Here is a 22,431-nt window from a genome sequence, read left to right as displayed (position 1 = left end):
TGAACATATTAGGAGGACAAGCTGCCAGTTATCTACTACAGCCTTACATACATTATAGATCACAAAGATAAATGCGGTTCTAATTTTTGGTGGGTGTTCAGTAGAAGAAAAGGATCATTGAGTAGGACAGCATAGCATGGTGTTCCAGAATAATGTAAGAAACAGAACTGGTATCACTGTTAAAATTTTTTACAACTTTTAATTATATATCATGTAGGAAATTGGTAGACAAGGTAATTTTGAGAAAGTGCTTCTTGGAAAAAAATTGTTAGTTGGGAAACAAAACTGTTGTATACTTCTTTGAAATGATTAAGTGAAATAAATGAAATTTTAATTAGGGTACTATTTACATAGCCAAAGCAAAGAAGAAGTTTTTTGATTATTAAGTGGATTTAGGATTACTTAAAGCATAGGCAAAAATGAAAAAAAAAAATCATCTTGGATAATTTAGGCCATTTAATCCTGAATCTTCCAGCCCTTGGTTGTATATTTTATTATTTGTAAAATAACCAAAAATGTCTGTAATAGGACTATGAGGTTTTTTTTTTTTTGACTTAAGTCATTTAAAAATAATTTTGTTTTTATTATAGTTTAAGGTTTCTGTATGAAGATGAGGGACATATGTCATTTTCTTTTCTTTTTAATAGGCAGTATATCACAATGTGAAGCCAGCAGCTTTGCAGCAGCAATTAGAGAACATTCATCTTAGACAAGACAAAGCTGAAGCATTTGTCAATACGTGGTCTTCTATGGGTCAAGAAACAGTTGAAAAGTTCAGGCAGAGAATTCTGGCTCCCTATAAGGTATAGAACATACTATCTTAAATATGTTTTTCAATAGTGTATGGCATGAATTATTACACCTGAAGAGTTTTTAAAGTGATAATATTTTGATTTGAGAGGTAGAGTCAGGCGAAAGAAACACAGATGCTCCTCAACTTACAATGGCCTTATATCCTGATAAACCTGTTGCAAATTGAAAATATCCTAAGTCAAAAATAGAGTACACTCTAGAGAATCAGTTGTTTACCCTTGTGATCACATGACTGACTGGAAGCTACAGCTCGCTGCCATTGCCCAGCATCACAAGGGAATATCATACATATTGCTAGCCCAAGAATTCAAAATTTGAAGTATCGTTTTTACTGAATACATATTGCTTTCACACCATTATAAAGTCAGAAAATTGTCTGATATGGTCCCTGACTTAAGTTTAGATTTTACAGTGGTGCAAAACTATCACAATTTCGACATACTTTTACTTTTGATCTCTTCCTGGGCTAGTGACGTGTGGCACATAAGATATTCATTTTTTGGAGGCTTTTCAAGATGGCTGACTAGAAGCACAGGACACTTCTCCACAAAGAAGAACCAACATAGTGAGCAGGTAATCACACTTTAAATAAAACATCTAAAAGAGAATGCTAGAGTTCAGCAGAGAAGTGACCGGAAACACCTGAGGAGAGGGAGGAGAGGTGGACAGCCTTGCTAGGATCAACCAGAAGCCTGGAGAGGCTCCTCAGTGTAGAGTTGGGGTAAATGAGAGATCCCTAGGTGTCCACATTCTTGCTGCAGAATCCTGTAATCCTCACTGTGAGAGAGTTCTTAAACCCCATGGGCCCCAAGACTGGCACAGGGAGCTCTCTGAAGTTCGTGTAATGGCATTGCTCGAGAAAGGGTGCTCTTACTGGATTCTATGCACCCCCTGAGTCTTAGACAGCTGGAGCATGGCTCCATATTAAGAGTCTAGTCCCTGTCAGAAACAGAATAATCTTAAAATTTGTATGAAACCAAAAAATAACCCAAATAGCCAAAGCAATCATAAGCAAAAAGAACAAAGCTGGAGGTATCATATTCCCTGATTTCAACTTATATTACAGGGCTATAGTAACCAAAACAGCATGGTGTTGATATGAAAGCAGACGTATATACCAGTGGAACAGCATAAAATACCCAGAAGTAAACCCATGTATTTATAGCCAACTGATTTATTACAAAGGTGCCAAGAGCATACACTGGGGAAAGGACACCACCTTTAATAAATGGTGCTAGGAAAACTGGATAACGATGCAAAAGAATGAAATGGCCCTTCTCTCTCACCATATAAAAAATCAACTCAGAATCGATTAAAGACTTAAAGACTTAAACATAAGACCCACAACTATTAAAATACTAGAAGAAAATAGGAGAAACACTCCAGGACATTTGTCTAGGCAAAAGTTTTATGGCTGACATTCCTAAAACATGGACCACAAAACCCCAAAATAGACAAATGGAAGTATATTAAACTAAAAATCTTCTGTACATTAGAGGAAACAATCAACAAAATGAAGACCCAACCTGACAAATGGGAGACAATTTTACAAACTATTGACTTAGCAAATGACTAATATCCAGAATATGCAAGGAACTTAAACACCTCAACTGCAAAGGAACTAATCCCATTTAATGTGGACAAAGGATCTAAACAAATGCTTCTTGAAAGACGATATATAAATGGCTAATAGGTATATGAAAAAATGCTTAACATCACTAATTACCAGAGAAATGCAAGTCAGAACCAAACATGCCCTGTCATCTTACCCCAGGTAGAATGGCTATTAAAAAGAGAAAAAAATAATGGATGCAGGTGAGGATGTGGAAAAAAGGGAACTCTCACATGCTTTTGGTGACAATGTGTGTTAGTACAGCCATTATGGAAAAGCAGTATGGAGATTTCTCAAAAAACTAAAATTAGAACTACCGCACAATCCAGTAATTCCACTATTTGGTATATATTCAAAGGAAAGGAAATCAGTGTATTAAAGAAATATTTGGACCCCTGTGTTTATTGCAACAGTAAGAAATCAACCTAAGTGTCCATCAGTGGATGGATGAAAGGGAATTTGGTGTAATTCACACGAGAATAATATTCAACCATAAAAGAGAATGAAATGTTGTTTGCAGCAACATGGATAGAACTAGAGATCATTATGTTACATGAAGTAAGCTAGACACAGACAAATATAACAGGCACTCACTCCTATGTGGGAGCTAAACAAGTTGATGTCATGAAGATAGAGAGTAGAATGGTAGTCACCAGAGGCCGGGAAGGATGCACGGGATGTGGGGCCGGAGGGTGGATGAATGGAAGTTGGTTAACGGGTACAAACATATAATCAGAAGTAATAAGTTTAATGTTTGATAGTTTAGTATGGTGCTTATAGTTGATATTAATATATTGGTCATTTCAAAATAGCTAGAATTGAAGAAGTGAAATGTTCTGAACATACACAAATGATAAATGCTCATGGTGGTGAATATATTAAATACCCTGACATGATCATTACACAGTCTATGCATATAAGAAAATATCACACATCTCATCAATATGCAAAAATGTTATGTATTGATTAACAAATAGGCTTTGTATTAGATGATTTGGCTCAACTATAGGCTAATGTAAGTATACTGAACGTGTCCAAGGTCAACTAGGCTAAGCTGTGATATTTGGTAGATTAAGTGTATTAAATGCATTTGTCAATTATTATGTTTTAACTTACAGTAGATTTATTGAAGCATAAGCCCATTGTCAGTAAAGGAGCATCTGTATATTCTCTAGAAGTCTTCTGTGAGATATATGATTTGCACATATTTTCTCCTAATCTATAGTTTTCGTTTTCATTCTCTTTAACAGTATCTTTCCCAGAACAAAACTGTTAACTTTGATGAAATCTGTTGGTTTTTTTTTTCTTCCTCTTTTCATGATCCTACTTTTGGTTTTCTAAGAATTTGCAGCCTAATCATGACACAAATATTTTCTCTTTTGTTTTCTTCTAAATGTTTTACATATATATATTTTATGTTTAGATCTAAAATCCATTTAACGTTAATTTTGTATGACACATAAAGTGCAGGTCAAAGTTCATTTTTTCTACGTGTGGATGTTTATTTGATCCAATGTGATTTGTTGTTAAAATTATCATTTTGTCATTGAATTACAATGTGTTTGTCTAACATTTGATATTTTTGTGTGAGTCTTTTTCTGGAATCTCTCTTTGATTTCATTGACCTATTTGTCTATGCCAATATCACACTGCCTTAATTATTATAGCTTAATAGTAAGTCTTAAAATCAGGTATTGTGAACCTACTGACTTTTTTCTTCTTTTTCGTAATTGTTCGGGCAATCCTAGTTTCTTTGCCTTTTCGTATACATTTGAAAATCAGCTTTTGTATGTCTATAAAAAATCCTGCTGGGGTATTGATTGGGGTTGTGTTTAATTTATAAATAACTTTATTGAGAAATGACTTTTTAACAAGTATTGAGTATATCTATTTATTTGGATCTTCTTTGATTTCTTTTATCAGTGTCTTTTGTTTTCAGCATATCAATCCTGTACATATTTTCTTAGGTTTGCACCTTAAGTACTTTTCTTTCTTTCTTCTTTTTTTTTTTTTTGTTGTTGTTGTTGTTGAACTATTGGTAGTATTTTTCAAATTTTGTTTTCCAATGGCTTATGGCTAATATATGGAAATACAATAGATTTTCTATACTGATCTCTATCCTGTAACCTTGGTAAATTCACTAATTAGTTTTAGCAGCTTTCTTATAGGTTTTTTGTGATTTCCTTTGTAGACAGTCACATTGCCTGCGAATAAAGACAGTTGCATTTCTTCCTTTTCAATCTGTACAGCTTTTATTTTTCTTGCTTTATTTTGCTGACAAGGACTTCCAACATGATGCTAAGTAGGAGTGGTAAGTCTGAATATCCTTGCCTTGTTCCCAATTTTAGGGTGAAAGCATTCAGGCTCTTATTAAGTAGGATGTTGGAAAATGCCCCTTTATTGTTCACTTCTCTACTTCCCTTTTTAAACATTCTGTATTCTTACTGCTCTCAAGTGTCTTCTATGTCATTGCCTCATTTTTTATCATTTTAAATTCTACTTTTTCCTATATCCTGTACAGATTTTGAGCTTTCCATTTCTTTCCCTGCAATTCTTTTTTAAAGCCATTTTCATTTTTAAAAAATTATTGTTTTTTAATAGTAGCCTATTCTCTCTTTATATTTTCCTATATTTTATACAGTCCATTTTTTTTCCTTGCACATTAGTAGTCATAACAGTTAAAGATATTTTGTTTTCTGTTTCTAATAGTAAGTTACTTTTAGTGTCTTCATGATGACAGTTTGTTTTCAAAAGTAGTATTTTTCCCATAGCTGCATTACAGATGCTTCTGTTTAAGAAATAAATTAATCATTTGTTACATAAAATATGCAAATAAAGAGGTTAGAAGGCCCTGATTAATTGTACATTGTCCCATTGAGAATTCTGGACATTATCTTTTGGTAATTCTGGGTATATCATAGGATAGCTAATATACTCTTTTAAAGTCTGGAATGCTTAAATAAGATAATATAATAATAACAAACATTTATTGTGCTTATTGTGGGTCAGATGTTATAAGGAGTTCTTTGTATCATATAAAACCCATTCATAATTCTAGTTTATACATGCACTTACAAAATTGAGGCTTAGAGAGGTTTAAAAAGTTGCCCCGGTTGTACAGCTAAATAAGTAGCCGAGTTGGGATTTGACAAGAATAGTCACACTCCTAAGCTGTTATACTATCCTGACACATAGATGTTATCTGTGAAATTTTTCTGCATCAGGCATTATGCAGGGTGATTTGTATAGTTGTTTGTATGTACTTCATATTAGTCCATTCTCACATTGCTATAAATACCTGAAATAGGGTAATTATATAAAGAAAAGAGGTGTAATTTGCCCATGGTTCTGAAGGCTGTACAGGAAGCATGATGTGCTGGCGTCTGTTTGGCCTCTAGGGAGGCCTCAGGAAACTCGCATCATGGTGGAAGATGAATGGGGAGCAGGTGTCTTTCATGGCAGGAGCAGGAACAAGAGAGAGAGGGAGGAGGGAGGTGCTACATACTTTTAAACAAGCAGATCTTGTGAGAACTCAACTACCACAAGAATAGCACTAAAGGGATGGTGCTAAACCATTCATGAAAAGCCTGCCCCCATCCCATGATCCAGTCACCTCCTACCAGCCCCCACCTCCAATACTGGAGATTACAGTTGCACATGAGATTTGTTGTGATCACAGATCCAAACCATGTCACATATCTTTGAAAGTGAGGAAATAAAACTTTAGAAAATATTAGTCACTTTATCATGTTATCCCAAGTGGTCCATGATGAAACTGAGATGAGGATTGGATCTGTCTATCTCTAGGTCTTACTCTTTTTATATCTTGCTACCTCTGGCAGCTATAATGCTATCTTTCTTTTTTATTCTGAGAACTGTTTAGGATGCTGTGGCCAAAATAGCCAGATGTGAAAACAGATCGTGCCATTTAAATTGTAACAAAAATATATTACACTGACTTATATGATGATAAAAGGTGTACATGCAATGACTTTAACTGTTTTATGGTAACTTAGGGTCTTACCCACATAAACTGTTTAAACTGTGTGGTGCTTGCAGCAGAACACATATTGGTAGTACAGTCAACCCTCGGTATCCCTGGATTTCGTATTCATGGATTAAACTTGCAGCACATCAAGAATATTTGGGAAACAAAAAATTCCAAAAAGTAAAACTTGAATTTGCCATGTGCTGAGTACTATGTTAAATCCCCACAAATGAAGTGATGTGTTGTCATTGTATTAGTTATTATAAATAGTATAGAGATGATTTAAAGTATAAAGGAGGATATGTGGAGGTTATATTCAAATTCTATGTCATTTTATATGAGGGACTTGAGTATCTGCAGTTTTGGGTATCTGTAGGGGGTCCTGGAACCAGTCCTCCCTAGATACTGAGGAAAGACTGTAATTCTGAATTCAAAGAGGGTAAGATTCAATGAAATAATGTTAAAAAAATCAAATGGTGTTTATTTTTATTCTGTTTTAAAAAATGCTTATTTTTAAAGCTTTATCAAGGTATAATTGATAAACAAAAATTATGTGTATTCAGGGTGTGCAATGTAATGATTTGATAGCTTTATACATTGTGTAATGATTACCATGATCAAATTAATCAACATATCCATCACCACACAGTTACCCCCTTTTATGTGTGGTATGTGTGTGTGTGTGAGGACATTTAAGATCTGCTATCTTTGAAAACTTTAAACAACGTGGTATTTTTAACTGTAGTCACCATAATGTACATTAGAGTCCCAGAACTTAATTTATTTTAAGCTAAAAGTTGTACTCTTTGACCAGCATCTCCTCATTTCCCCCATACCCCATCCCCTAGCAACTACCATTCGGTTCTCTGCTTCAGTGAGTTACACTTTTGGAGTATGCATATAAATTAGCTCATACAGTGTTTTGTCTTTCTGATCCTGGCTTATTTCACTTAGTATAATGCCCTCCAGGTTCATCCATTTTGTCACAAATGGCAATGTTTCCTTTTTAAAGGTTGAGTAATATTCCATTAATTATCTATTCATTGTTGACAGACACTTCGGTTGTTTCCATATCTTGGCCGTTGTGAATAATACTGCAGTGAACAAGCGGGTGCAGATATCTCTTCAAGATACTGATTTCATTTCCTTTGGATATATACCAGAAGTGGGACTGTTGGATTGTATGATAGTTTTATTTTTAACGTTTTGAGGAACCTCCATACTGTTTTTCATAAATGCTGTACCAATTAACGTTCCCACAAACACTGTACAAGGGTTTCTTTTTCTCTGCTCTCTTGCTATCACTTGCTATCTCTTGTCTTTTTGATAATAGCTATTTTAACAGATGTAAGGTCATCTTGTATTATGCTTTTGATTTGCATTTCTTTGATGATTAGTGATACTGACTACTTTTTAAAAATACCTGCTGATCATTTTTATGCCTTTTTTTGTGGGATAGGGGAGAATGTCTATTCAGTTCCTTTGCCCAGTTTTTAAATGGGTTATTAGTTTTTCTGCTATTGAGCTTGTGAGTTCCTTATATATTTTGTATATTAACCCCTTATACATGGTTTACAAATACAGGTTGGGTATCACATATCTGAAATGCTTGGGACCAGAAGTGTTTTGGGTTTTGTATTTTTTTGGATTTTGGAATATTTGCATATACATAATGAGATGTCTTGGGGATGGTAAGCAAGTCTAAACACTGAATTCAATTATGTTTCAAATACACCTTATGTACATAGCCTAAAGGTAATCTTGTACAATATTTTAAGTAATTTTGTGTATGAAACAAAGTTTTGACTATGATCTGTCTCATGAGATCAGGTGGAAATTTTCTGTTTATGGTGTTATGTTGGAGTTCAAAGAATTTCAGATTTTGGAGCATTTTGGATTTTGGATTTTTGAATTAGGGATGCCGAACCTCTGTTTTCTCACGTTCTATAGGTTGCCTTTTCATTTTGTTAAGTTTCCTTTGTTGTGTAGAAGCTTTTTAGTTTGATGTAATCATGCCTGTTTTTTTTTTTTTGCTTTTGTTATGTATTTCATATCCAAAAAGTGATACACTTTTGGTGTCATATCCAGAAAATCATTGCCAAGGCCAGTGTTAAGGAGCTTTTTTCCTGTGTTTTTTTCCGGAAGTTTTATAGTCTCAGATCTTTCATTTAAGTTTTTAATTCATTTTAGTTAATTTTGTACATGGTATAAGATAAAGGTCCAGTTCCATTTTTTTTGCATGTAGGTTTCCAGTTTTCTCAGTACCATTACTTGAAAGGGTTTTTCCCATGGTCTATTCTTGGTGCCCTTATCAAAGATTACTGGGAAGCCCCCTCTTGTTATCTTTTGTTGTTTAGATCTAATAAATGAGAGGGCCAAGTGAAAAAACACTTGATATTAATAGGTTTTGCAAAATATGATTGAAGAGATTTTAAAATTTCATCTCACTTTTTAATACATCTGTTTTTTGCCATTTATTTATTTTTATTTGGGTAAATTTATGGTGTACAATTGAAATTTTGTTACATGCACATATTCCATAATGGTGAATTCAGTTTTAGGTAATTTCTCATTATCACCCTCACAGCACCTCCTCTCCCTTCTGAGTCTCCATTGTCTGTCATTCTACTCTTTACATCCATTTGTACACATTATTTAGCTCCCACTTACGAGTAAGAATATGCAGTGTTTGTCTTTCTGTGTCTGACTTGTTTCACTTAAGATAATGGCCTCCAGTTTCATCCATGTTGCTGCAAAAGATACAATTCTGTTCTTTTTTATGGCTGAATAGTGTTCCATTGTCTATATATACGCACCATATTTTCTTTATCCTGTCATCCATTGATGGACATTTAGGTTGATCCCATATTGTTATTATTGTGAGTACTGTGATAAACAGGAGTGTAGGTACCTTTTTGGTATACTGATTTCTTTTCCTTTGGGTAGATGCCCCATTGAGGGATTGCTGGATTGAATGTAACTTATAGTTTTAGTTATTTGAGAAATCGCTATACTATTTTCCATAGAGTTCCCTTTTCTCTGCTATTTTCCATAAGAGTTTTCTCTTTTCTCCACATTCTTGTTAACATTTATTGTTTTTTCACTTGTTTTTGTTTGTTTGTTTTTGAGACAGAGTCTTGCCTTGTCACCCAGGCTGGAGTACAGTGGTGTGATCTCGGCTCACTGCTCCCAGATTCAAGCAATTCTCCTGCCTCAGCCTCCTGAGTAGCTGGGATTACAGGTGCACACCACCATGCCTGGCTAAGTTTTTGTGTTTTTAGTGGAGACGGGGTTTCACCATGTTGGTCAGGCTGGTCTTGAACTCCTGACCTCGCGATCCACTTGCCTCGGCCTCCCAAAGCTGGGATTGCAGGCGGGAGCCTCCGCGCCCGGCCTTTTTTCACTTTTTGATAGCCGCTCTGACTAGGGTAAGATAGTATCTCGTTGTGGTTTTGATTTACGTTTCTCTAATTAGTGATGTTGAGCATTTTTAAATGTGTCTGTTGGCCATTTTTATGTCTTCTTTTGAAAAATGTCTATTCATGTCCTTTGCCCTGTGCCCACTTTCTAATGAGATTATTTTTGTTGTTGTTGTTGAGTTGTTTGTACATTCTAGATATTGGTCCTCTGTCAGGCACAAATATTTTTGCAAATATTTTCTCCCATTTTGCAGGTTGTCTTTGTGCTATGTTTATTATTTCTTTTCCTGGGCAAATCTTCTTAGTTTAACTAAGTTCCATTTGTCTAGTTTTATTATTGTTTTCTGTGCTTTTAAGATCTTAGTCATGAATTCTTTACCTAGAACAATGTCCAAAAGAGTTTTTGCTAGGTTTTCTTCTAGTATTTTAAGTTTCAAGTCTTCCATTGAAGTCTCTAATTCATCTTGAGATTTTTTTATATGATCAGAGACAGGGGTCTAGTCTCATTCTTCTGCCTATGGCAAGCCAGTTTTCTCAGCACCATTTATTGAAAAGGTTATCTTTTCCTCGATATAGGTTCTTGTTGACTTTGTCAAAGAACACTTACATGTTAATCTGTAGCTTCATTTCTGGGTTTTCTATTCCATTCTGTTGATATATGTGTCTACCTTTATACTAGTACCATGCTGTTTTGGTTATTATAGCCTTGCAGTTTAATTTGAAGTCAGAGAGCGTAAGGCCTCCAAGTTTGTTCTTTTTACTTAGGACTGCTTTGGCCATTCAGGTTCTTCATTGGTTCCATATGAATTTTAGGCTTGTTTTTCCTAATTTAGTGAAAAATGACAATGGTTTTTTGATAAGGATTGCATTGAATCTGTAGATTGCTTTGGGCAATGTAGTCATTTTAATAATAACAATTCCTTTTTTTATTATATTTCTAGTTCTGGGAGTACATGTGCAGAATATGCAGGTTTGTTACATAGGTATACACGTGCCATGGTGGTTTGCTGCACCCATCAACCTGTCATCCACATTAGGTATTTCTCCTAATGCTATCCCTCCCTCAGCCCCCGACCCTCCTGACAGGCCCCAGTGTGTGATGCCCCCACCCCTTATGTCCATCTGTTCTCATTGTTCAGGTCCCCTTTATGAGTGAGAACATGTGGTGTTTGGTTTTCTGTTCTTGTGTTAGTTTGCTGAGAATGCTGGTTTCCAGCTTCATCCATGTCCCTGCAAAGGACATGAACTCATTCTTTTTTATGGCTGCATAGTATTCCATGGTGTATATGTGCCACTTTTTTTTTATCCAGTCTATCATTGATGGGCATTTGGGTTGGTTCCAAGTCTTTACTGTTGTGGACAGTGCTGCAATAAAGATACATCTGCATGTGTCTTTGTAGTAGAATGATTTATAATCCTTTGGATATATACCCAGTAATGGGATGGGTGAGTCAATAATGGTATTCTAGTTCTAGATCCTTAAAGGAAATCGCCACACTGTCCTTCCAACAGTGGTTGAACTAATTTACACTCCCGCCAACAGTTGTAAAAGCCATTCCTGGCTTTCTCCACTCCTCTCCAGCACCTGGATGTTTCCTGGACTTTTTTTTAATGATCACCATTCTAACTGGAGGGGAGATGTATCTCATTTGTGGCTTTGATTTGCAATTTCTTCTGGATGGCTAGTGATGGATGAGCATTTTTTCATTGTGTCTGTTGGCTGCATAAATGTCTTCTTTTGAGAGAGTGTCTGTTTATATTCTTCACCCACTTTTTGTTGGGGTTTTTTTTCTTGTAAATTTGTTTAAGGTCCTTCGTATAGATTCTTGCATAATTTAAGCCCTTTGTCAGATGCATGGATTACAAAAATTTATCTCCCATTCTGTAGGTTGGGCCCTGTTCACTCTGATTAGTTTTCTTTTTGCTGTCAGGAAAACCTCTTCAGTTTAGTTCAGATCCATTTGTCAATTTTGGCTTTTGTTGCCATTGGCTTTTGCTGTTTTAGTCATTAAAGTCTTTGCCATGCTATGTCCTGAATGGTATTTGTGTAGGTTTTTTTCCTAGGTTTTTATGGGTTTTAGGTCTTAGTTAAGTCTTTATCCATCTTGAGTTAATTTTTTGTATAAGGTGTAAGGAATGCGATCCATTTTCAGTTTTCTGCCATATTGGTTTAGCAGTTTTCCCAGCACCATTTATTAAATAGGTAAATCCTTTCCCCATTGGCTTGTTTTTGTCAGGTTTGTCAAAGATCCAGTGGTTTTTTTAGATGTGTTGGGTGTTATTTTCTGAGGGGCCTCTATTCTGTTCCACTGGTCTATATATCTGTATGGCTACCAGTACCATGCTGTTTTGGTTTACTGTAGCTTTGTAGTATTAGTTCTGAAGTTCAGGTGCATGATGCCTCCAAGCTTTGTTCTTTTGCTTAGGATTGTTCTTGACTATGCGGGGCTCCTTTTTGGTTTCCATTATGAATTTAAAAGTAGTTTTTTCCAATGCTGTGAGGAAAGTCATTTGGTAGCTTGATGGCGGGGCAGCCGTTGAATCTATTAAATTACTTTGGGCAGTATGATTCATTTTCACGCTATTGATTTCTTACCTATCCATTTGAGCCTGGAAATGGTTTTTCCATTTGTTTGTTTCCTCTCATTTCCTTGAGCAGTAGTTGTAAATTTCTCCTTGAAGAGCCCTTCAATCCGTTGTAAGTTGTATTACTAAGGCAATTGGTATCCTCTTTGTAGCAAGTTGTGAATGGGAGTTCACTCATGATTTGTCTTCCCTGTTTGCTTTTTTTGATGTATAGGAATGCTTGTGAGTTTTTGCAACCCCTTGATTTTGTATCCTGAGACTTTGCCGAAGTTGCTGAAGGAGATTTTTGGGTTGGAGATGATGGGATTGGATTTTCTAAATGTACATCTGTCATTCTGTAACAGGGACAAATTGGGCTTCTCTTTTCCTAAATGAAACACCTTTTATTTCCTTTCTCTTTCTGATTGCCCTGGCCAAGAACTTCCAACACCATGTTGAATAGGAGTGGTGGGAGAAGGCATCGCTGTCTTTGTGCTGTTTTCAAAGGGATGCTTCCTAGTTTTTCGCCCATTCAGTATGATATTGGGCTGTGGGTTGTTCATGAAAGCTCTTATTATTCTGAGATATGTCCATCGATATCTAGTTTTTTTTTTTTTTTTTTGGTTCCAAGTTTTAATCAAAGCTTTTTATATAAGATTACTTTAATTCCTGCATCTTCTTCAATAGTTTCTTCCTTGTATTGCCCTTTTCCTTTCCTACTTGGCGAGACTTTGCTTTCCGTTCAAGGATCTTTTTTGCGGTCTTTGTTCCAGTTTTAGCCTAGTGATAAATAACCTTTGCTGGGGTGGACTGGGCCTACATGGACAGTTTGTGCCATTAGCCTTTTCCCCCTGCACCCGTTCCAATGTAGATAACATATTTTCTTCCTGTAACCTGGACTACTTTTGGCCCAATTTGCTGACCTTTATAGTGTCCTCGTTACAACCTGAACTTCATCATCCTTTCGGGATGGGCATAGATCGCACGTTGTACTTCTTGTTCTCAGCTCTTTGGAAAGAGGGTGAAGCATAATCTTCCTCGCGAATGTGCGGGGAAGTGCATTGAACATGCCTTTTGCCCGATTCTTGCTTCGGTCGAATGTCACAAAGGGATTAATTTCATTTTGCCGCTCGCTCCCGCTTCGGTGATGATATCTAGTTTATTGAGAGTTTCTTTTAGCTTGAAGGGCTGTTGAATTTCATCAAAGGGCTTTACTGCATCTATTGCAATAATCTTGCGGTTTTTCATTGGTTCCGTTTATGTGATTGATTACGTTTATTGATTTGCATATCTTGAACCAGCCTTGCATCCCAGGGATGAAGCCAACTTGATCATGGTGGATAAGCTATTTGATGTGATGGTGGTTTTGGTTTGCCAGGATTTTATTGAGGATTTTCACATTGATGTTCATCAGGGATATTGGCCTGAAATTTTCTTTTTTTTTGTTGTGTCTCTGCCAGGTTTCAGTATCAGGATGATGCTGGCCTCATAAAATGAATTGGGGAGGATTCCCTCTTTTTCTATTGTTTGGAATAGTTTCAGAAGGAATGGTACCAGCTTCTCTTTGTACCTCTGGTAGAATTCGGCTGTCATTCCATCTGGTCCTGGGCTTTTTTTGGTTGGTAGGCTGTTAACTACTGCCTCAATTTCAGAAGGTGTCTTTGGTGTATTCAGGGATTTGAATTTTTCCTAGTTTAGTGTTGGGAGGGTGTATGTATCCAGGAATTTATCCATTTCTTCTAGATTTTCTAGTTTATTTGCACAGAGGTGTTTATAGTACTTTCTGATGGTAGGTTGTATTTCTGTAGGATCAGTGGTAATATCCCTTTTAATCATTTTTTATTGCATCTATTTGATTATTCTCTCTTTTCTTCTTTATTAATCTGTCTAGGGGGTCTATGTATTTTGTTGAGCTTTTCAAAAAACCAGCTTCTGGATTCATTGATTTTTTTGAATGGCTTTTCATGTCTCTATCTCCTTCGATTTTGCTCTGATCTTAGTTATTTCTTATCTTATGCTAGGGTTTGAATTTGTTTGCTCTTGCTTCTCTAGTTCTTTTAATTGTAATGTTAGGGTGTTGATTTTAGATCTTTCCTGTTTTTTCTTGTGGGCATTTAGTGCTATAAATTTCCCTCTACACACTGCTTTAAATGTGTCCTGGAGATTCTGGTACGTTGTGTCTTCGTTCTCATTGGTTTCAAAGAACATCTTTATTTTTCCTTAATTTCTTTTTTTACCCATTAGTCATTCAGCAGCAGGTTGTTCAGTTTCCACATAGTTGTGTGGTTTTGAGTGAGTTTTTAATCCTGAGTTCTAATTTGATTGCACTGTGGTCTGAGAGACTGTTCGTTTTGATTTCCGTCCTTTACATTTGCTGAGGAGTGTTTAACTTCCAATTATGTGGTCAATTTTAGAATAAGTGCGATGTGGTGCTGAGTAGAACGTATATTCAGTTGATTTGGGTGGAGAGGTCTGTAGATGTCTGTTATGTCCACTTGGTCCGGAGCTGAGTTCATGTCCTGGATATCCTTGTTAATTTTCTGTCGTTTTGGTCTGTCTAATATTGACAGTGGAGTGTTAAAGTCTCTCACGATTGTTGTGTGGGAGTCTAAGTCTCCTGGTAGGTCTCACGATTGTTGTGTGGGAGTCTAAGTCTCCTGGTAGGTCTCACGATTGTTGTGTGGGAGTCTAAGTCTCCTGGTAGGTCTCACGCTTGCTGTGTTGGGCGTCTAAGTCTCCTGGTAGGTCTCTAAGAACTTGCTTTATGAATCTAGGTCCTTCTGTATTGGGTGCATATATGCTTAGGATTGGTAACTCTTGTTGCATTGATCCCTTCAGCGTTATTTAATGCCCTTCTTTGTCTCTTTTGATCTTAGTTGGTTTAAAGTCTGTTTTATCAGAGACTAGGATTGCAACTCCTGCTTTTTTTAGCTTTCCATTTGCTTTGTAAATATTCCTCCATCCCTTTATTTTGAGCCTAGGTGTGTCTTTGCATGTGAGATGGGTCTCGTGAATACAGCACACCAATGGGTCTTGACTCTTTATCCAATTTGCCAGTCTGTGTCTTTTAATTGTGGCATTTAGCTTGTTCACATTAAAGGTTACTATTGTTATGTGTGAATTTGATCCTGTCATTATGATGGTAAGCTGTTTGTTTTGCCTGTTAAGGTTTGTGTTGAGAGATCCACTTGTAGTCTGATGGGCTTCCCTTTGTGGGTAACCTGACCTTTCTCTCTGGCTGCCCTTAACATTTTTTCCTTCATTTCCACCTTGGTGAATCTGATGATTATGTTTCTTGGGGTTGCTCTTCTCAAGGAGTATCTTTGTGGTGTTCTCTGTATTTTCTGAATTTAAATGTTGGCCTGCCTTTCCAGGTTGGGGAAGTTCTCCTGGATAATACCCTGATATGTGTTTTCCATCTTCATTCCATTCTCCCCATCACTTTCAGGTACACCAATGAAACGTAGATTTGGTCTTTTCACATCGTCCCGTATTTATTGGAGGCATTGTTTGTTTCTTTTCACTCTTCTCTAATCTTGTTTTCTTGCTTTATTTCATTGAATTGATCTTCAGTGTCTGATATCCTTTCTTTTGCTTGGTCGATTCAGCTTTTGATACTTGTGTGTGCTTCACGAAGTTCTCGTGCTGTGTTTTTCAGCTCCATCAGGTCATTTATGTTCTTCTCTAATCTGGTTCTAGTTAGCAGTTTGTCTTACCTTTTTTCAACGTTCTTAGCTTTCCTGCATTCGGTTAGAACATGCTCCTTTAGCTCGGAGGAGTTCGTTATTCCCCACCTTCTGAAGCCTACTTCTGTCAATTCGCCAAACTCATTCTCTATACAGTTTTGTTCTCTTGCTGGCCAGGAGTTGTGATCCTTTGGAGGAGAAGAGCCATTCTGGTTTCTGGAATTTTCAGCCTTTCTACTGTTGTTTCTCCCCATCTCTGTGGATTTATCTACCTTTGTTCTTTGATGTTGGTGACCTTCGGATGAGCTCTCTGAGTGAACGTCCTTTTTGTTGATGTTGATGCTATTATTTTTTGTTTGTTAGTTTTTCTTCTGTTAGGCCTTTCTGCTGCAGGTCTGCTGGAGTTTGCTGGATGTCCACTCCAGACCCTGTTTGCCTGGGTATCACCAGTGGAGGCTGCAGAACAGCAAAGATTGCTGCCTGTTCCTTCCTCCTGAAGCTTCTTCCCAGAGGGGCACCCACCAGATGCCAGCCAGAGCTCTCCTGTATGAGGCGTCTTTTGACCCCTACTGTGAGGTTTCTTCCAGTGACTCCTCCTTGAGGAGGTAGTCTGTCCCTGGATCAGAGCTCGAATGCTGTGCTGGAGATCTACTGCTCTTTCCAGAGCTGTCAGGCAGGGACGTTTAAGTCTGCTAGAGCTGCACGCACAGCCACCCCTTTTCCCAGGTGCTCTGTCCCAGAGAGATGGAGGTTTTATCTATAGGTCCCTGACTGAGGCTGCTGCCTTTTTTTCAGAGATGTCCTGCCCAGAAAGGAGGAATCTAGAGAGGCAGTCTGGCTGCAGTGGCCTTTTTGAGCTGTGGTAGGCTCTGCCCAGTTCAAACTTCCTGGTGGGTTTGTTACACTGTGAGGGTAAAACCACTTACTCAAGCCTCAGCAATGACGGATGTCCCTCCGCCCACCAAGCTTGGTTTCCCAGGTCCACCTCAGACTGCTGTACTAGCAGTGAGAATTTCAAGCCAGTGGGTCTTAGCTTGCTGGCCTCTGTGGGGGTGGGACCCACCAAGCCAGACCACTTGGCTCCCTGGCTTCATCCCTCTTTCCAGGAGAGTGAACAGTTCTTTTTCACTGGCATTCCAGGTGCCATTGGGGTATGAAAAAAAAACACGCACACAAAACAATCTCCTGCAGCTAGCTTTGTGTCTGCCCAAACAGCCACCCAGTTTTATGCTTGAAACCCAGGGCCTAGGTGGCGCAGGCATCAGAGGGAATCTCCTGGTCTGCAGGTTGTTAAGACCATTGGAAAAATGCAGTATCTGGACCGGAGTGCACTGTTCCTCTGGGTACAGTCTCTCACATCTTCCCTTAGCTGGGAGAGGGAGATCCCCTGACCCCTTGTGCTTCCCAGGTGAGGCGACGCCCCACCCTGCATCTGCTCAGCCTCCGTGGGCTGCACCCACTGTCCAACTAGTCCCAATGAGATGAATCAGGTACCTCAGTTGGAAATGCGGAAATCTTTTGCCTTTTGTGTCAGTCTTGCTGGGAGCTACAGACCGCAACTGTTCGTATTCGGCCATCTTGCCAACAAATTATCCATAGTTCTTTTGACCCATGAGTATGGGATGTTTTTCCATTTGCTTATGTCCTGTTCAATTTTCTTTCTTCAGTGTTTTGTAGTTCTCCTAATAAGATCGTTCAGCTCCTTGGTTAAAAAATATTCCTCTATATTTGGCTGAGCACTGTGGTTCATGCCTGTAATTTCAGCACTTTGAGAGGCTGAGGTGGGTGGATCACCACTCCTGGGTGATCACCAGGAGTTTAAGACCAGCCTGGCCAACATGGTGAAACACCATCTATACTAAAAATACAAAAATTAGCCAGGTGTGCTGGTGCATGTCTGTAATCCCACCTACTTGGGAGGCTGAGGCCTGAGAATTGCTTGAACCTGCGAGGGGGAGGTTGCAGTGAGCCGAGATAGTGCCACTGCACTCCAGCCTGGATGACAGAATGAGACTCTGTCTCAAAAACAAACAAAAAATTCCTATGTATTGTATTTTTCTTGTAGCCATTGTAAATGGGATTGTTCTCTTGATTTTGTTCTCAACTAGATTGTTACTGGTGTAAGAAATGCTACTGACTTTTTATTTTGATTTTGTGTTGTGCAACTTTACTACATTCATTTATTAAATATGAGAGTTTTTCATGAATCGTTAGCTTTTCCTAGATATAAGTTATATCTTGAGCAAACAGGAATAATTTTCCTTTCTCTTTTCCAATTTAGAAGCCTTTTATCTCTTGCCTGATGGCTGTGGGTGGGACTTCCAGTACTCTATTAAATAGGAGTAATGAAAATGGGCATCCTTGTCTTGTCCAAGGTTTTAGAGGAAATGTTTTCACCTTTTCCCGTTGAGTATGATGTTGGCTGTGGGCTTGTCATATATGGCATTTATTATGATGATGCATATTTCTTCTGTGCCCACTTTGTTGAGAGTTTGTATCATGAAGGGGTACTGAATTTTGTCAAATGCTATTTCTCAGTCTATTGATTTGATCATACAGTTTTTCTCCTTCATTCTTTTTATGTGATGAATCACATTTATTGACTTGTGTATTTTGAACCACTCTTACATCCCTTGAATAAAACACACTTGATTGTGGTGTATTATCTTTTTAATATGCTGTTGGACTCTGTTTCCTAGTATTTTGTTTATGATTTTTGTGTCTGTATTCATCAGGGATATTGGTCTTTAGTTTTCTTTATTTTTGTGTCCTTGTTTGGTTTTAGTTTTGGGATGATACTGGAGAATGAGTTAGGGAGAATTCCTTTCCCCCGTTCCAACTTTTTGGAATAGTTTTACAAGAGTTGGTATTAGTTCTTTGTATGTTTGGCAGAATTCAGGTGTGAATCCATCTGGTCCTACATCTTTTGGGGTAGGATTTTGTTACCGATTTAATCTCACTACCCATTATGGGTCTGTTCAGGCTATTTCTTCTTTGTTCAATCTTTAAGGTTATGTATTAGTCCATTCTTACATTGCTACACAGAAATACCTGCGACTGGGTAATTTATAAAGAAAAGGGGTTTAATTGGCTTATGGTTCTGCAGGCTGTACTGGAAGCATGATGCTAGTAGCATCTGGGGAGGCCTTGAGAAATGAACAATCATGGCAAAAGGTGAAGGGGGAGCAAACCCATCACATGGCCAGAACAGGAACAAGAGAGAGAAGGGGGAGGTGCTACACACTTTTAAACCACCAGATCTCAAGAGTATTCACTATTGTGAGGACAATACCAAGAGGGATGGTGCTAAATCATTCATGAGAAACCTGCCTCTATGATCCAATCACCTCCCATCAGGTCCCACCTCCAACATTGGATATTACATTTCAATATGAGATTTGGATTGGAATATACATCCAAACTATATCAGGTTATATGTCTCTAGGAATTTATCTATTTTCTTTAAGTTTTCTAGTTTATGAACATATAGTTGTTCATAATAGTCTCTGATGATCTTTTGAATTTTTCTCATATCATTTGTAACATCTCCATTTTGATTTCTTATTATATTTGGGTCTTCTTCTGGTTAGTTTTGCTAGCAGTTGATCAATTTTGTTTATCTTTTTAAAGAACTAGTTTTTTGTTTCATTAATTTTTTTAATTTTATTTTGGTCTCTATTTCATTTAGTTTTGCTGTGATCCCTGTTAATTCTTTACTTCTGCTAATTTTGTGTTTGGTTTGTTCTTGCTTTTCTTGTTCCTTTAGGTGTGTTGTTAGGTTGTTAATTTACAATCTTTCTACTTTTTCAATGTAGGTATTTGTTGCTGCAAACTTCCTTCTTAGCACTGGTTTTGCTGTGTCCTGCAGGTTTTTGTATGTTGTGTTTCCAATTTCATTTGTTTCATAAAATTTTAAATTCTCTTCTTAACTTTTTCATTGATCCAAAGGTCATTCAGGAGCATATTGTTTAATTTTTTTATATTTATATAGTTTCCAAAGTTTTTCTTGATATTGATTTCTTGTTATTATTGGTTTTATTCTGCTGTGGTCTGAGAAGATACTTGCTGTCATTTGATTTTTAAAAATTTGTGGAGGCTTGTTTTGTGGCATAATATGTGGTCTATATTGGAGAATATCCCGTGTGTTGATGAGAAGAATATTTATTATGCAGTTGTTGGATAGAATATTCTGTAAATGTGTGTTAGGTACGTTTTGTCTGAAGTCCAATTTAAGTCTGATGTTTGTTGATTTTGTGTCTCAGTGATCTGTCTAATGCTGTGAGTGGGATGTTGACGTCCCCTATTATTATTGTTTTTCTGTGTATCTCTCTTTAGGTCTAGTTATATGAATTTAGGTGCTCAAATGTTGGATGCATGTATGTTTAGAATTATTATGTCTTCTTGTAGAACTGATACCTATAATAGTTTTGTGTTTTCCTGATGGGGTTACCCTGTCTCTTCCAAGTTTATGATTCCTTTGAATAGTTCTTGTAGAACTGGTCTAGTTTTGACGAATTCTTTTCGTGTTCTGTTGTCTGGGAAAGAAGATTATTTCTACTTCATTTATGGAGTTTGATATTTCTGGATATAGAACTTGGCTGATAATGACTTCCTTTATTTTTTACATTTTTATTGTAAAGTATGTTTTATCTGATACAAATATAGCTACCTCTGCTTGCTTTGGATTTTCGTTGACCCATAATATCAATCAATGTCTTTTTCCACCCCTTTACTTTTAGTCTGTGTGTCTTCGCAGATAAGGTGGGTTTCTTGTAAGTAGCATATAGCTGATTTTTTTTTTTTTTTTTTTTTTGAGATGGAATCTCATGCTGTTGCCAAGCTGGAGTGCAGTGGCACAATCTCAGCTCACTGCAACCTCCGTCTCCCAGGTTCAAGCAATTCTCCTGCCTCAGCCTCCCAAGTAGCTGTGACTATAGGTGCACGCCACCACACACAGCTAATTTTTGTACTTTTAGTAGAGACGGGGTTTCACCATATTGGCCAGAATGGTTTTGATCTCTTGACCTCATGATCCACCTGCCTGAGCCTCCCAAAGTGCTGGGATTACAGGCTTGAGCCATCATGCCTGCCCTATAGTTGATTTTTTAATTCATTCAGCCAATGTATATTTTTTAGTAGAACATTTAATCCATTTACATTTGAGGTGGTATCTGAGATTTTGTTCCTGTCATATTGTTTTTTTTCATCATTTTGTAAACTTTTGGGGTTTTTTGTCTGTCTTTATGGTTTGTTGGAATTCTGTAGTGGTTTCATTTGATTCTTTTCCTTCTTTGTATGATATATTTACTAGTGTATTTTATATTTTTGTGTGTTTTCACAGTGATAAATATTGTCCTATCTCTTCCAAGTTTAGGACTCCTTTGAGCATTTCCTGTAGGACTGGTCTAGTTTTCATGAATTTCCTCAGTATTTGATTGTCTGGGAAAGACTGTTTCTCCTTTACTTATGAAGCTTAATACTACCTGGATATACAATTCATGGCTGATAGTTGTTTTCTTTCACACTTTGTGTCATCCCATTTTTTTCTGCCTTGTAAGGTTTCTGCTGGGTAGTCTGCTGTTGGTTTGATGGACTTTCCTTTATAGATGACACTTTTCTCTTGATTTTAGGATTTGTTCTTTCACTTTGACATTAGACACTCATTATAATATGCTGTATTGAAGTCCCTTTTACACTGTATTTGCCTGCAGATCATGGAGTCTCCTGTATCTATTATGTCTGTATCTCTTGCTAGCCTTGGGCCACCCAGCTGCCCAAGAGCTCATGAGCCCACTCACTTGCCCAGTACACTGCTACCAAAACTGGTATCCAAGACAGCCACCCAGAGCCCCAATAATCATAGAACTGCCAACACATGTGCCAGCACACACTGCCCAATATATAGACCTACTTAGACAACCACTGCTACCACTGAAACCTGAAGAAGGACCTGTCAAGCATTCCGGTCCCTGGCAAAATTTCACCACATCCTCCATCAAAACCCACAGCCTACCTAACACACAAAGGAATCCACAGATACCAATAACAATATTTACAGCCAAGAATGTTGGGAGTTTTTAATCTATTATTTTGTCAAAGATTTTTGATGTTTCTGTCCCTTTGGGAATACCAGTAATTCATAAGTTCAATTGCTTTATGTAGTCCAAAACACCTGGAGGGCTTTATTCATTTTTTCTTATTTTTATTTTTTATTTTTTTATTTTTTATTTTTTATTTTATTTTATTTTTTGAGATGGAGTCTCGCTCTGTCGCCCAGGCTGGAGTGCAGTGGCCGGATCTCAGCTCACTGCAAGCTCCGCCTCCCGGGTTCATGCCATTCTCCTGCCG

At 37.3% G+C, this 22,431-nt stretch overlaps 1 protein-coding gene across 1 annotated transcript in view; it reads left to right on the top strand.

Moving 5' to 3' along the window:
- COMMD10 (COMM domain containing 10) overlaps positions 1 to 22,431 on the top strand; it is a 74,286-nt gene that overhangs the window by 7,519 nt on the left and 44,336 nt on the right. The window contains exon 4 of the mRNA XM_017888986.1: positions 648 to 803. Coding sequence (XP_017744475.1) covers positions 648 to 803 — 156 coding nt within the window. The remainder of the gene's footprint in view (positions 1 to 647; positions 804 to 22,431) is intronic.

The sequence above is a fragment of the Rhinopithecus bieti genome, unplaced genomic scaffold (genome assembly GCF_001698545.2).
Source record: "Rhinopithecus bieti isolate Rb0 unplaced genomic scaffold, ASM169854v2 scaffold_18504, whole genome shotgun sequence".
Classification (NCBI taxonomy): domain Eukaryota; kingdom Metazoa; phylum Chordata; class Mammalia; order Primates; family Cercopithecidae; genus Rhinopithecus; species Rhinopithecus bieti.
This window is presented reverse-complemented; position numbering and strand designations above follow the sequence as displayed.